At 42.0% G+C, this 16,923-nt stretch overlaps 2 protein-coding genes across 2 annotated transcripts; both read left to right on the top strand.

The window, feature by feature from the left end:
- Positions 1-260: 260 nt before the first annotated feature.
- Positions 261-9,968, top strand: LOC134620521 (cyclin-T2-like). The gene is made up of 7 exons (XM_063466719.1): positions 261-493; positions 1,035-1,116; positions 1,205-1,333; positions 7,278-7,338; positions 7,613-7,675; positions 7,768-8,148; positions 9,859-9,968. Exons 1-6 carry the CDS (start codon positions 336-338, stop codon positions 7,992-7,994), a joined length of 720 nt encoding a protein of 239 aa, XP_063322789.1. The 5' UTR covers positions 261-335; the 3' UTR covers positions 7,995-8,148; positions 9,859-9,968.
- Positions 9,211-13,744, top strand: LOC134621135 (cyclin-T2-like). Its single transcript, XM_063467573.1, has 4 exons — positions 9,211-9,264; positions 9,830-10,022; positions 11,497-11,567; positions 11,671-13,744. The coding sequence occupies exons 1-4, from the start codon at positions 9,211-9,213 to the stop codon at positions 12,727-12,729; spliced, it is 1,377 nt and encodes a 458-aa protein (XP_063323643.1). The 3' UTR covers positions 12,730-13,744.
- Positions 13,745-16,923: the final 3,179 nt, after the last annotated feature.

Raw genomic sequence — 16,923 nt, 5'->3', positions numbered from 1 at the left:
GTTTTTACTGCCGTTCTCTTAATTTAAATGGATTACTGCGAAACTACACAGACAAGCTGTTAGTGTTTCTGGGCTAAATAAAACAACCTACTGGAGTAATTACATAGTTCAGCTTTAGTTTTGGGTTTTTTTTATTTGTAAACAAAATCGGGTTGGAACAGCGCTAACGTATCGACTACACGGCGTGCGATTTGCACCACCGACCGTTGGGGCGCTATTCACAGAATATATTACCGGTTTCGTGCCGGTTTACGCGTCTTCTCTCTTCCTTCCGGTGCCCCGCTTGCCCCACTCCCTCCCGGTACTAGACCGTCGGGCTTGGCAGTGGGAGCGTAATGGCGGTCCACCGGGGACCCTCTACGAAATGGCTCTTCACCCGGGAGCAGCTCGAAAACACGCCGTCTCGACGCTGTGGAATAGAAGCAGACAAAGAGCTCGCTTACCGACAGCAGGCTGCCAACTTAATCCAAGAAATAGGCCAGAGACTCAACGTGTATCCTTTCTGAAACGCTGAGTCTTGCCGGACGGCAGGCGGGCTGTCTCTAGTTAGCATTAGCATAGAGTGGGGCTCGAAAGGAGATGCTTGTTATATTTTATATTGTGATTGTGTAAACAGATGTCTAATCGTTCGGTATTGTATACACAGGCCTCTCTGATAAGATGAGCCGTTTCAACTCCTCTCATAGGACGTTTGTGACCCACCGGAGGTGATGAGGCCCGCTAGCTAGCTTAGCTATTGTTTGGCTCGTCAGTCTGTTGTTTCTATTGTTAGCTTGTGTCTACTAAAAGCATAGCTAACTGAGTACTGGTGTTAGTCTTATGTGTGTTTTAAACATTTTGCTACTCTACACACGATTCCAGTCCGCATTGGAAATGTGGGCTTTGTGTAATTATGAGTGTGTTGACAGGGTTTTAACCCGCGGCCTCACGTTTTGCGATCTCCAAGGCCTTAGCTCAGTACTAAGCTTCTAATCTAATGGCGTTGTTTATTTGCCTGTGAACCATCCATGTAATTTCCTTAACCGTTCACTCAGCTCTCAACTAATTATCAACACTGCTATAGTTTATATGCACAGGTTTTATATGATCCACTCCTTCACCAAATTCAATAGAAATGTAAGTATCGCTGCGGTGTTGGCTGATATCACGATCACCTTTGCCGCAGACTAGCCAAACTGTGTTTTTCCTTTCCTCCCTTGTATAGATAATTTCCCAGACTACGTTGTTCCTGGCAGCTAAAGTTGAGGAGCAGCCCAGGAAGCTGGAGCACGTCATTAAAATAGCCCATGCCTGGATTAACCCACAAGATCCTCCCCTGGACACTAAAAGCAACGTGAGTAAACTGTGACTGCTCTGCAGTTTGTTTTTCCATACTTTTTAAGTTACTGTTAATGTTTCACAGACCTTACAGTGTGGTTTTTTAGTAGAAATGTGAGGCTGAGGTTTTTTGTCTATTTGTTTTTCTTTTGTTGTTGTTTTTCTTTTCAATATGTGTCCTGCTGATCTATTTTATTTCAGATCTCTTATTTAGCTCTGGAAAACTTTAACACATGTTGATCACTAGTTCTGAGGTTTTACAATCCCTCGGTTTATGCCAGTATATAATCTTCTAAACCGACTGTGTGCCATGAGCTGAAAGGAAACGATCTTAAAGGTTGAGCACCTTTTTCCATGGTCTGATTATCCTTGTGAGATTGAAAATAACAAAACCACTACTGGGAGTGAGGCTGGGTCATTTGGGGGTTATGTGACCGTTAAGGTGGTGCTAGCTATCCTTTATAATGCATACTACGTGACCCCAAGCACAAAAAACGGTGCTGTTCCTAGAGAAAGGAGAGGTGGAGACATACCTGGAAGTTTATCTCACTCCCAGTGTGAAGTGAATGTTTGCTGGAAAGCCTTGCTCACATATGGTTGGTGACTAATTCCAAAGCGTAGGATGACATCAGCTAAATAGACAAAATGGCTCTTAACATTTGTCTGCCTCTGTCTTTTGGAGCTTTCACCCTTTGTACCAAAAAACTTGCCCCTCCTTTTTCTCTTCATCGGGTTCTAACCATGTTCATACTGAAGTCTTTCATTGGTTTGGTACAACCACATTTATATAAAAGAGGGCAGATGCATAACCATTATTTTTGCTTGCATGTGAAGGCCCACTCCTGTGTGTCAGAAGTGCCAGATGTCGACATGGCTGAGTAGATCAGGATCAGGGCTCGCAAAATCGCTAGCCCGACGTCCCGGGGCTAGCGATTTTTTCCAGTCGGGCTACCAGAATCTATCCCTGCCCTGCCCGTCGGGCTATCATAGGAAGGAAAAATATATGTCAGTGCTTTTGCATTCTTTCGGAAATGTAGCTGGGTAAATATGTCATTGGCATCGGTGAGCCACTGCCAATATGTGACTAGGGCTGCTCAATTAATCGAATTTTAATCTAAATTACGATCTGGGCTTTCAACGATCATTAAAAATGACTGAGCCGATTATTAGCACCTCCCTCATGCTTTACTCTCGCGCTGCTCCGTGTGGCAAATCGAGCGCACCTCTCTGCGTTTCGAACACGCGGCACAACAATTAAGAGGAGCTAACAGAGGGAAGCTCGGAAAGCTAAGCAGAAGTTATTTGGAGAGGAGAGTGACTGCCGTTGGTTGAAAAGACAGGTAAAAAAAAAACTTCAGTGGTGTGGAAACATTATGGGTTCGCGGAGTCAGACGTGGATCAAGTAGACATAGTGTGTAAACTTTGGTGTCGTAGCTGCACCACAGGGCGACATGGCAAAGTTCACTAAACATAGATGTTTACATTTTATTTTTTATATTGCAAACATTTGCACTGTTATCAGTATTTGCACACTATTTTATACTATTTTTGACAATCTTTAAAGCCATTATTCAATACATTGTTATTGTTAAATAAATATCATCAAATAATCGAGATCTCAATTTCAGTGAAAATAATCGTGATTATCATTTTTGCCATAATCGAGCAGCCCTATATGTGACATATTGAAATCGCATTTGAATTTGCGCTTGTTTTTTGCTTTCACTTTGCAATCGCGCGAACTGTGTATAGAGAGCGACAGTACTGATTGGTGAGTGACGATAATTTGCGCACCAATTCCTCTGACATCGTCTTATCAATCGTTAGTTTACTATCAAACATGACAAGTGAAATCTCCCGCAGGAAGCTTAAACATGTGAGAGGTTGATCGCGCAGAGAATCGCTGAGCGTTATGTGAGTGCGTGTGTAAAGGCAGCAGGATATATATTTTAGTTCTGCTGAGCCAAATAAGACCGGTCAGGGTGAAGAAGTGACAGCCAAAGAAAAGCTTACCACAAAACGGAAAAGTTATGACAAATCAGACTATAAGGCAAAAAGAAAGTGCAGCTTTATGGTTTCATGGACAAAAGAATTTCTGTGGCTGGAATATGACAAGCTAAATAACCAGGGGTGCACATAAGTGGTCCGCAGGTGCGCATTCGCTGTCAAAATAAAATACGCGCACAAGATAAGAAGTTGCAACGCGTGTTTGCGTCCATAAGATTTTCTGGAGGAGGACAGACATTTGTTTAGAACTCTTAAAGATGTCGAAGAAGCTCCTTTAAGCAATTACTTTGGTGTTCCTCCACCTCCAAAGAAATGTCAGATGGAGTCCGAACCACAAAAGAAGTGGTTGCAGGAGGTGAGCTGGCTTTAAACAAATGATGAATGCACAGAGATTTGGTGCAGAATGTGCCGTGAAAATCCCACTCTAGCGGACAAAAACAGTGCCTTTTATATGGACGCAAACGCGCGTTGCAACTTCTTATCTGGTGCGCGTCTTTTATTGTGACAGCGAATGCGCACATGCGGACCACTTATGTGCACCCCTGTAAATAACATAATGTTCTGCCGGGTGTGTTGTTGGTTTCCCTCGATTTCTGAGTCCACAAGTGCCTTTGTTACTGGGACCAGTAATTTTATGAAAGGTCCCCATTAGAACCCATGAGAAATGCAAGAAATGGATTATTGCTCAGTCTGCAAATAACATACTAAAAATCAACCTGAAAAATCTGTTTAGAACAGCCTACTATGTTGCAAAGAGTGAACTACCACTGGCAAAATTTAGCAGTCTTTGCAAACTTCAAAAAGCAAATGGCCTAGATCTTGGTTCCACTTGCCTCTTACCTGTGATTTCAGTGGAAATTTCAAATTCAGGATCTGACACAGACTGATTCCTGTTGTACAGTTCTTACAAGTTCATAGAAATTTCTGTTCAATTACAACCAAGTATTTGAGTTGATGATTGTAATTTTTATACAATATTGTAATTTGTGTTTCAACAATTTTTTGATTAATGTTTTGTTTCCGTTACAATATTATACATTAAAGTATAATATTGTAACGGAAACAAAACATTAAAAAAATTGCTCCCTTTTTTATTCGGGCTACTTAAATTTATTTTGGGCTACCAAAAACTGAAGAGTCCCTGCCCGAAGGGCTACCAGGGAGCTTGAAATTTTGCGAGCCCAGAGGATAATATTAATTTAATGTGAAAATGAGCTGGAAAGGCCTTGATTAACAAAGTGATTACTTTGAGCACTGTTGCCTGGTAAAAAGCAGGCGACACTCATGAGATGTGTACTGGAGTCTGTGTGGATCGCTCCATTTGTTAGGTTTGACCTCTGATTGGAGGTAGCGATGGCAGGCAACAGACTGCAGCTTTTTGTCTGTAAAGTACCCGCGGCTGCAGTTTGATGTCTAGAATAAACGTATCTGATGTCACAGCTGACTCTGGAGTGTGAGACTGATGTGAGTCAATTACTGAATTTGCTTAATTTAATCAAATGCTTCTCACAGAAGTAGCCTCTGTTACAGTTCGATGAGTGTCATCATAGATAATGTTTGAGTATCAGAGACTGTTAAACATGAGTTGTATGCTGAATTTTCTTAATGTAATCAAAAGCCTTTCAGTCTTAGTTTGTTGTACAAGAAAGGACAAAGATAGTTTGGTTACCATCCAAATTTATTCATGTTTTGCAGCATGGCTGTTTCTTTTGTTTTTCCTCTCTATCATAAGCCATATTGGCTTTTTTTGAGGTTTTAAACTTCCATTTACTTAAAAGAAAATGTAATTGTTAATGATGATTGGGTGGGCTTAATTCAATCGTGACTGTTAGCACAAGGTGACCTCCACAAGTACACAGAAAAAATTCCACCCATGCAAAACGGAGACCAACACACATCAACCTTTTCAGTTTTTGTATAAACGTGTCTGTGTATGTCAGCGTGTGTGTGTGTCCACCAAATTAAACCAATTATATCTAATAGGGTTTGCAAAGAAACGATACTCGGCTATAATTTATACTAAAATTATTGCTAATTACGAAACTTTTTTACAACAGCATCAATACCAACAGTCCTGTCTTTGCCTCAGCCTTCGACACACAACTTCACACAGCTCCTCCTCTCACTAACAGCTGAAGTAGTTAACCTTCATAACACTGAACAAGAGTTCAGGAGGAATTTCAGAGGTCAGGAAAGTTTCCATTTCAACAGCATTGAAGTATTAAACAGTTCTCATAAATGTTAACCTGGAAGGCGCACACGTTGGCATTAGCCATTTACCTATTAGTTCTCTGATAGCCACATTAGCCATCTGTTAGCATTAAAGTAACAGCTGGTGGACTGCAGGTCGCGCTGGAGTACTGAGCCGTGGCAGAGTAGATTACAAACACTGATGGGTCGCTGGCTTTGTGAAGTAGCAGGCGATCCGTAGCTGAACTGAGTAGAGTCCAGCGTGTGGAGAACTAATCCGAGCAAATGATGAGTGAAATCCAGAGCAGAGCAGGAATCAGATGGGTTTCAGGTGTGATGAGCAGAACTGGGGATGTAAAGAGCTGCAGCAGAAATGAATTCTGCGCCATTGCTCCTGTTGTTGCGGCATGGTGTCGACACCTTTCCATGTCATTGAAAATGGTATCGAGTAGTGCTGGGCGATATGACGATATATATCGTGTGGACGATAGAAAAGTGTCTATCGTGCCATTTGTCTTCTATCGTTTGTATCGTTTCTGACCCGAATTTTACAAATTATTACATAAAATATATCATTAACCCTTTACAACCGGTCGGAGCAGGCACACTCCGTTTTCCCTAACTATTTTTAAATCCCTGTAGAACTAGAACCACGTAAGGTAGCGCAATAATGTTTTGTTTTTTTTTGAATATGAAACCGTAGGAGTTGTACTTACGTCTTATTCCATTAGCTTGCCCTAGGTCACGGTTTCCTTCCACATATGGCTTTGCAAAAATTGCATAAAAAGCACTTCCAGCAACAAAAACATAATATTCCAGACTTGCAGCAACAAAAACATAATATTCCAGAAACACGCTTTGCCAATCCGATCAGCTGTTCATAACACTTCCTACGTTGGAATATAAGTCAGCGCGAACTATCGCATGTCCGCCATTACCTGTCCGAAACCGGAAGTGACGTCACTTTCGCGGAAAATGTAGTTTTTTAAGCTTCAAAGTCTATGTTGGTGTTTTTAAAAGTCATGTTTGACTTTATGCTCTTCTGTATCGTTTCTGGGATGCTTAGAAGTCAAATTACACTGTTGGAAATAGTTTATTTTGATGCACATGCTGTTTTTTTGCAAATTTGCATTAATTTATTTTCATTTATATATAAAAATTTGTGTATCTCAAAAATAAAACTATGAAGACACTCAAAATAAATAAATGTAAAGATAAGCTCTGGCGGACTTGGTTCTATGGTAGGTCGTAAAGGGTTAAATAGCCTGTGGCTAATATATTAGTGTTGTCTTCTCACTATACATGCTCTTAACTTTATGCTAGAGAAAATAAAGTATAAAAAAATGATATTTTTCGCAAAGAAACTCTGTCTTGTGGTTTTGCAACATGGTGCTGCTTTACGTGCACCCGGATTTGCGACATACTTTACAGTAACTCAAAACAAAGACTGCACCCTCTCCACTCGCTGTTTACAGACTGCATACTTTCCAGATGACCACAGGTCAGGTGGTATATCGTGATATATATCGTTATCGTGATATAAAAGAATTCATATCGTGATAAATATTTTTTCCATATCGCCCAGCACTAGTATCGAGTTTGAAATTCGAGTTTTGTGACATCCCTAATGTATGCTAACAGGCTTTCGTCATTAACATTCCTGTCCACTGATTGTATTTTTGTTTTGTGTGTGCTTATAAAATTTGATTTGTTTGTGGTTGTCGAGGGTCGTTTTTAATTCTTCACGGCTTGATCTGTTTCAGGCATTCCAGCAGCAGGCACAAGAGCTTGTAGCACTGGAAACGATCGTGCTACAAACTCTGGGTGAGTACAGGCTGTGCTGCACAGACTGTCCTTCATTTTCCTGGTTTCTACAATAAACCAGTATAACACCAAGAGGGGGGTTACACACAGAAGAAAATGACTAAAGTACCACACATGCATGCTGACACTTTTTCACATATTCTGATGCAGCGTTTTTCCTCTGTCCTGTTGAGCAAATGTAAAAAAAAAAAAAAAAAAAAAAAAAACATTATCTCACTGATGTTCTGCTTCTGTATTTGCACCTCTGCCTGACGATCTTCCTTCTTGGTTGCAGGTTTTGAAATAACAGTTGATCATCCGCACACAGATGTTGTGCGATGTTCCCAGCTAGTGCGAGGTATTACCTTTTTCCTCACCTGTTACTTTTCAAGAAATACTGCTGTGTGTTATCAGCTTTGCACTAAAACCAGTTTTTCTCTTGTTTTACAGCAAGCAAGGATTTGGCACAGACTTCCTATTATATGGCTACCAACAGGTTGTTATCCTGTTCCCATTATTGCACTGTAATGGCACACTATAGCTTCCTGCACTGCAGGGTACCCCTTCCTGTGTCCAACGCCCTGTTTGCACTTGGATCCTGGGAACCCCCAATGGGGAAGTACCGACCAGGCTGCTGTGTGCGGTGTATTGTACAAGGGCTCTGTGTTGGCACATAGGGGTTGAATGCACAATGTGGAGTGTAGTGTTGCTGTTTACCTCTCGAAGTTGTTTGGTACCGAGTGCACATGTCTTTAAAAAAAAAAAAAAGTCTCAAACGGTAGCCTGAATATAGATTGCCACTAAAGATTCTTAAACTTTTAGAGTTTCTTGGTAAGTACGGTTACTGTTCTTTTTAAATGTTTCTTTTTGATCTTTTTTTAAATCCAGAGGAGCTAACAATGAAACGCCAAACTATACTGCAAACTGAATGCTTTTGTTCTAGAGGACTCCAGAGGGTCACTACGGAGTACTGTGAGGAATATTAGCTAGCTCGACAAAACCTAAATCCCTTCCTCTTTCAGACTCTGAGCGTGCTCACATAACAAGGGGCACTTCATGCGTTACGTGAATCTTTTTCCACACAAAATGATATTTGTGAGTCCTGTCTTCTCCAATCAGTCTTAATCAGATGAAGGGTTAGCTTTAAACTGGATTTACCTAAATATTAAAACTGTCCCATACTCTAATTTTGGAGACATGGACGTTGCTTTGGTTTGTACATATCAAAGCGGAAATCATGGTGATTGGGGGAAAAAGTATATTAAAAAGGCATTTAAGCTGATTTAGCCTGGTAAAAAGACAGCCACTGTTGTGACATAGGAAGCTCGACATAGCAAACGTTTAGTTATTCAAGTTTTTTTGTTTTACAGATTAATAAAAGATAGATGTATCTTTTACTTACTTTCTCCTAAAGTATTAGACTAAGGCTAACAGAGTTGAAACATATAATAAAGTGCAAATATATTATCTGTGGGCTTCAAATGCAACAATAGGCCTCTATTTGTTAAGCACATACTCTGTATATAAAAGATGGACATTGCTACCGTGACATAACCCATTTCTTTGCAACCCCATGTTTAAAAGCTTCTGTTAGTTGGGCCTGTGTGCTCTGCTTGGAAGAATATAGACGTCATTGTTCATTTAGATTCCAGTGATTCAAAGACACTTGATGGATGACTTGTTAAGCCTGTTTTGTAGTACTGTTGGTGTGTAGCTAGCTGTGTACACACAGGGGTACATAAACTAGCTTTGACACTTTCTTCCAACAAAAAACAACGACATGTAGCTCAGTGCCAGTGACTTTGGGTCGACTACTTATTGGCCTGAACTTTTAAGGGAGCGACAGCTGAGGTCACCACGAAAGAGGTGTGAAACAACATCAGGGGAAACGGCATGAAAAGCGCAGACAGTGGGCTTTGCGCTTCTCTGCAGCTGGCTGAAGGACACGTAAGAGCACAAGAAAGAGTGGCCCACAGACTGGTTGTGACATTGAACTGCTGTGACACGATGACTTCAAAGCTGCCCACAGGCTTTGTGGGGCAGTTTGCAGTGTAGTTTGGGTGTTAGGGTGTGGGAGAAATTAACTGTAGAAAACTGAAAGTGTAATCACTTGTCTTGGCTATCAACATCAGTGTTTCTCAGTCTCAGCGTGGCTACATTTGAATCGTCACTAATTTTATACTGTATATAAGCGCTGTGTAAAAATATCAAAACTGAAACTCTTTATTTTTCTTAAGAGATTAAGAAACGCTGTTGTTTTGTAATTTCCCTCATTTTTGCATTAATATAAAACAATAATAAAAATCAGTACATCTGTATTTATGTAATCATTTGAGACATTTAGGAACACAATCTAGCAGATGTAGGTTTTAGACAGGGGAGTCCTGTAAGGTAAGGATATGTGTATGTGATACGAAGATAACGGAATCTGACAGTCACCACTGTTTGTCTGTTAAACAGTAAAATATATAGTAGATCATGCAAGTCGGTGCGCAGATCCGTCAGCTGACAGTCGTCTTTTGTGTTTCTTGTCTCCTGCAGTTTGCACCTCACCACCTTCTGCCTACAGTACAGGCCCACAGTCGTCGCATGTGTCTGCATCCACCTGGCCTGTAAGTGGTCCAAATGGGAGATCCCCGTGTCTACAGATGGCAAACACTGGTGGGAGTATGTGGACCGCACAGTAACGTTACAGCTGCTTAACGGTAAGAGCATATTTGGAGTTGTAGAAATTCACATCCCAGCAAAGTAAAGTCACACAGTTCACACAAGGAAAGGTCTTCTCAGCATTTCATAAAGCACAAAAAGTTACAAACTGTTCTTTCTGATCAAGCATCTGCAAATGTGTTTTTAAAAAAGCAACATAAACTTCAAACACAATGTGTTCATCTTCCAGCAGTGTGGTCTCTCTTCATCCACAGCTGCTGCATTTTAGACAGATGATGAATAAGCCAGCCAAGCTGCAGTATTTTGGTTTTAACTGGGTCTCACTTTTACATTGTTATAGCCCAGGCTCTCCCAGAGCTTCCAGCAGTAGTATATTACGGCATTGCCAACACTAAATTGGGTGTGACACAAGCGTTTGCTTTGTGTGGGCCACAAAGTTTTAGCACCAGCACATTTCCATGTCTTGTGTATCAGAGGAACTGAGGAATCTGTTTCTGTGCAGACTGTAGATCAGATCACGATAAACACTTTTCTCTTTTTATTGTCAGACTGCTGCACGAGTATGTAACAGTGACCTCACCCACAAAGACTAACACAAATCTGGCTTTGCTTTTCAGTAACTTTTTTGTCCTGATTTTACAGCACAGAGGTCATCTGGTAAAAATCCCCAAACACACATTAAAATGTTGGCTGCGCTGTGATTTCTGCTTCGTTAACATATAAAATCACCCCTCAACCAAAGGTCCATTCTGAGCCAGGAAAACCCTGCATATGTACTACTTTCTAGTATGAGGTTTGACTTTATTTTACGGGGAACACTGAGGCTCTACGGAGCTGCAGCTCTATCTGGTGGCAGATGGCTGCATAACATTTAGGACACAACACCAGCATTGGGTATCAATTAAAATGTTTAATTATTAACATTTAGATTAAATTACAAGTACATCTGATACCCAGGAGTGAGAATAGTGACTATTTGTCAAGTAGTCACACACATCTGTAATTCACCTTTAATCTGAAAATGTGTTGTCCTAGTTCTTCATAGTCTGGAGGCTCCGACTTTAAATTTAGCAACGTTACCCCTTTTCTTCTTTATCCCTCGTCTAGAACAGAGTTGACACTGGACCATCGACTTACTCGTACTTTAAAAGTTTCTTCTAAGCAGCGAGCTCTCGCTTTTCATGTCTTTCTCTGTCAACAATCTGAATGGCCACATTACTGCTGTCCTTAGAATAGTTCATCTGCTTATCCAGTGCATGTAGTGTCGTATGTTCAAACTGCAGTTATACAGTCTTTCACTGCAACTGGTGATACTGGTCCTGTTCCTACTCTGGGTCCTGGAGTCCATCTGCAAGAGCTCTGTAGAGCCAGCTGATGGTTTTGCTCCATTATCTTTCACAGAATTCAAATAATTATAGCGAGTCCCGCTCAGTGCATTTGTCCACCTTGTGTGTTACAATTGAGCCCTTGTTAGAGAGCTGATAGAGCTGAGGCTGCCTTGTTTGTTTTCAGAGCTCACCCATGAGTTTCTTCAAATCCTGGAGAAGACACCCAGCAAGCTGAAGCGGATACGAAACTGGAGGGTAGGTGAAAAACATCAGACAGCACAGAACATAGGGCACAGCTGGTACTGTGGAGATTTGTATTGTTAGTATGTCGCGCTGAGTTTACCTTTTCTGTGTGCAGGCGATTCAAGCTGCTAAGAAGCCAAAGACAGAGGGTCCAACTGGGGACAGTGCCTTCCAGGGAACATCCTTAGAAAGCCTTCCTGGTGTCACCAACTCCTTTTTCCCCTCAGCATCAGACTCTACAGACATGCCCAACCTAAATACCATCACAACCCCGTTCGCCTCATACCAGCCACTGAACGACCAATCAAAGGCTTGCGGGTACGACCAGTTCTCCCAGCCCGCCCACTCAGACTTCACCCTGGTGAAGCCCAAACACAAAGCTGCAGGCGGGACTAGCAGCGAGCTCGCTGTGAACACCGCCGCTTTTTCCCGGCCACAAAAAGTCTTGACTCTGGAAAAGTACAGAGAGAAACATGCGGCCGAGCTGGCCTTGCAGAACGGCGTTAAGGAGGAGCCGAGCACAGATGTCTACACTCCTCCGGCATTGTCTTCTCACCACCACAAGAAACGTTCTCAGCCGCAGCAGGCCAGCCAGCCGGGTGACAGGAAAGAAAAGCCCAGCTCTAAAAAACCTCGCCTCGCCACCTCATACACAGAAAACGGCTCGGCCACTAGCGAGGAGCTGAAAATGCGGATCAAAGTTTCATCGGAGCGCCACGGCAGCTCGGAGCAGGGCGGGGCTCTGCCAGGCAAAGACAAACACAGAGAGCACAGCAGCCACCGCCACTCGAAACACAGCCACTCGCACTCGTACTCCCTCAGCGCAAACAACAGAGGGGCAATAGACAACTCTTCCTTATCTGCCCGTACTCCCGGCAACCACTGCATCGAGGGCAGCTCCTCTGGCTCATCTCGTAAGAGACCCCACCCTGATGCCGGCAACCACAATCACCACCATCACCACCACCACCACCACCACTCGTCTAAGAGCAGCAGGACCTCCAAAGGAAGCCTGAGCTCGTCTCACTACTCAGACAGCAACCAGAGGATGATGGAGCACCACGGCCACGACGGAACCAACGGCATGCTGACATCTAACGGGCAGCACACTGACTACAAAGACACTTTTGACATGCTGGACTCTTTACTAAGTGCCCAAGGGATGAACTTGTAACCCAGAGAGTCCCCAGTGTTGTCTACAATAAGGTATTACCATGTTTATTAAAATTTTAAAAATGAATTTATTTGTCTTAAGTTATCTGAATTCTGCGTCACCCTCAGTCGTGTCTACACACTGATCATTGATGATTCTTGTCAAACTGTCAAATGTCATAGAGCTGTGTACTACTAGCTTGCAGCGCACACACAAAAATTGGATGTTTTTGAAATGCGGCTGAAAAAAGAGGTTTTTAAATGTTCTCTTAACTTGAGCTGACATCTATTTTTAACACAGATGTTTTTAGTCACAAAAGGGAAGACGCGACCATTGTGGCAGTTTACAGTTCATGGTTGTTGGTTTTTGTTTTTTGTTTTTTTGTGTTTTTTTTTTTTTTTTTTTTTTTCCTTTCTTTTTTTGTATGTTAAGACATTTTGTTTCACTAAAAATCTCAGGTCTTGAACTTTTGATAAAAGAACGAATCTTCCTCTGTTTGGGTTTATTACCTGTATCTGTGGAGATGTATCACCTCGTCCGTTTGCTGACGAAAACAAAGCGGCAAAACTTTGGCGTCTCTCTTAGGAAACACGGTCTGCATATATTTAAAAGAGCGCATCAACAGTTCCGAACAAATAAAAATGTGAGGGGGAACTCCATTTGCCTATCGGGCCGTGCCTGAAGTTTTGTGCAGATTCACTATAGAGCTACAAATGAAGTTTACTTTACATCTGCTGTGAAAGTGCATTTAAGATATAGCGGCTGAAAGCGCAAAAAAAAAAAAAGGCCATGTGATTGTACCTTGTCAATTACTATTCAGTATGATAAATGTTATTAACTACAAGAAAATACAGATCTCTAAAATAAGATTGTGTATATAGGACTGTAGTTCAGAATTAAACTGTTATTGGTTTATTGCATCAGTCCAGACCTCCTTCCATTCAATGTATCATGAGATCTAAAGCAGACTCTGTATTGATGAACATATCCTTGATTTGTGTATTGGGAGCCCAAATAAAGGTGTAAAAGATAACATGCTGAATTATGGAAGTGTTTGACATTTTGTTTGTTACGATGTTGTTATGATGGGACTAAATTTTGTTACTGTGGGACAGTGAGTTTGTGACCACTCCAAAATAGCAGATACATAGCTGCGACAAACCAGTGGCCAAAACTGGAGTACCAGTTCTGAGCAAAAGTTTAAGTATGACCAACTTGAAAATTTTCAGCATGCCAAAGAATATGAGTACACCCTTTTGAGCTATCTGTGATGTACTGCACTCCCCAGCCTACATTTATATAGCAGACGCCTCCAAAGAGCCGTGCTCTGCGGGGGAGGCAAGCGACTACAAGTCTAAGTACAGAAAACTGCTATGTTAGAGTTTGCCACAATGCATTTTCATCAAAACTGATTTGTAGCATGAAAACGACATACTCTTGCACTCTGAAACACTGGAATAAGCTACGCACATGTAGGAACACAGACTGCAGAGTGCGCTCTGCATGAAAGAGATTCAGCCTCTGACACAAATACAAATCGAAATGTAGATCCTACAAGCGGCCTACACCCTCCAACCTCACATCAGTGCAGGAACACTAAACCAAAGCTGCATCCTAACGGTCCCAAAATGCAAAGGAAGCTAAGCTACACGACCTCGAGTATGCACTCTTTTAAGGTAACCACTAATCACAGTCACTAGTTTCAAATCATTTCAAATGTGTCATCTGCACACCCATAATGTGAATGTCCCGGTCCACCACATACCAAAGGTGCTCTATTGGTTTGAGTACAGTGAACTCACTGACACGTTGGAAGAAATGTCTTAGATGATGTGAGCTTTGTGACATGGCATGTTTTCCTGCTGGAAGTAGCCATCACAAGATGTGTACACTGTAGTTATAAAGGGATGGACATAAACAATACTCAGGTTAGGCTGTGGTGTTTAAACAATGTTCAGTTGGTAGCAAGAAGCCATAGTGTGCCAAGAAAATGTCCCCCACGCCATCACACCATTACACCATCAGCCTGACCCATCGATACAAGGCAGGATGACTCCATGCATCGATAATGTTATTGTCCAATGTTGGTGAGTCTGTGCAAATTGTAGCCTCAGTTTCCTGTTCTTAGCTGACAGTAGTGGCACCCTCTGTGGTCTCCCATCTGCTTAAAGATTTGATGTGTTCTGCACTCAGAGATGCTCTTCTGCATACCTTGACTGTTGCCTTCCTATCACCTTGAAGCAGAACTGCCCCTTACTGGGTATTTTTTTCTTTTTGTGAGGATCCACTGTAAATCTTAGAGATGGTTGTGTGAGAAAACCCCAGTAGCTCAACAGTTTCTCATAGCAGCCTGTCTAACACCAACCTGATCTATTGTGCATTCTATTGAGTAACAAAGTTTTATTCTTGATGTTTTTCACTCTCACAAGGCTCCATTCAAAATGTCAGTGTTTTTTAAATAAATGATGTTATAAGTGACCAAGAGGTATACCATCCAGACATGCACCTTCATCCATGTCTCAGGTTCAGGCCAGGGAGGGTAAAGTCTATTATCCAATCCCAAGAAGGACCCCAAACCCACAAAAGAAGTTAATTCTGGTGAGGTTCCCATTCCAGCGGCTCCTGCTGAACCTATAGTTTTCCACAGGATAACACTCTCAATGCAAAGGAACATCAGGCCTTTGCTTCGAATGGCTCATCATACTTCTGCTGCTGAACCACTGATGCCAGTTCAGAATGCTTTAAACAGTGCTGGAACTGCAGAAGAACCAGCGAGTCCAGGAAAAGACTTTGATGTGGTCACACCAGCCTGTGTAAAAGACATCAGGGTCACCACAGTACAAAACACTGCTGTGGCTCTATATTCACCATCTCTTTTTGGCCCTTCTGTTGGACCAGTTATCAATATTACAGAGTTCTCCAAAGACCTTCAAACCAAGAGAAAACAAAAAATGACTTCTAAAAACGTCTCAAAACGTATCAGGCTCACAGATACTAATGTATTATATTTAAGAAATAGATAAATACATTCTAAATAAAAATATCAGTTACAGGCGATCGTGGCTCAAGAGTTGGCAGCTCGTCTTGTAATCAGAAGGTTGCCGGTTCGAGCCCCAGCTTGGACAGTCTTGGGCATTGTGTCCTTGGGCAAGACACTTCACCTACTGGTGATGGCCAGAGAAGCCGATGGCACGATATGGCAGCCTTGCTTCTGTCAGTCTGCCCCAGGGCAGCTGTTTCTACAACTGTAGCTTTCCTCCACCAGTGAGTGAATGAATAGTAGAATTGTAAAGCGCTTTGAGGGTCTTGAAAAGCGCTATATAAATGCAATCCATTATTATTTTGATCACAACAAAGATGAGGATATTTAATCTCAAGTACAGACAGCACATTCAGATTGAGCTGTTGTACTAAGTAAAATTACAGAAATGCAAAACCTACAGTAACAGTAGTAGTTGTGCAGGAAAGCACCCCGTTCTTCAGGATGACTTCTCATCTTATAGGATTTTAAATCTCTGTTAAACAATCATGGGAGACGGCTTGCTCCTCCATGAGCTCGAATCTTCCTGTTAAAAGGCAGTTCTTCCTTCCCACTGTCATCAAGTGCTTGCTCATAGAGGGCTTTCTAATTGTTGGGGTTTTTTCTAACATTGTGGGGTCTTTACCCTACAATATAAAGCACCTTGAGATGATTGTTGCTCTGAATTGGCACTGTAAATGCAAACTGGGATTTGAAATGTCCCAGAGCAATCTGTAGTTTCAGGGTTACCACATTCAGTATTCACTAATTGCTGCATTTTGCCTAGACCTAACAAGTGTTTGTTTCTGCAAGCCGGACTCAGTTGAAGCTGTGGTGGAGAGGAGGTGTTCTATTGGATTAAGATCAGGTGATTGTTGAGTGCATTTGAGTGGCGTTGTTGTTGTCATGCTCAAGAACCCAGTTTGAGATGATGTGATGGCACCACAGTGATGACAACTTGTTATTTCCACGAACTGTAAAACCTAAGATGGATGGCGCTCCCGGGTCTGAAAAGTGAAGTTAATTTCTTCCCAGAAGGCCAGCAGGGGGCGACTGTTCTGCTTCACTGGAGAGTTCAGTTGTATGGACGTCTATAGGAACTTGACTCTTTGGCTCTGTAAACACTTTCCTGATCAATTCATGGCCTCAGTTGCTACTTTCAAGTCTGTTTGTAGGTAGCCTGGCTCCTATTAGTT

This window comes from Pelmatolapia mariae, linkage group LG23 (assembly GCF_036321145.2).
Source record: "Pelmatolapia mariae isolate MD_Pm_ZW linkage group LG23, Pm_UMD_F_2, whole genome shotgun sequence".
Classification (NCBI taxonomy): Eukaryota; Metazoa; Chordata; class Actinopteri; order Cichliformes; family Cichlidae; genus Pelmatolapia; species Pelmatolapia mariae.
This window is presented reverse-complemented; position numbering and strand designations above follow the sequence as displayed.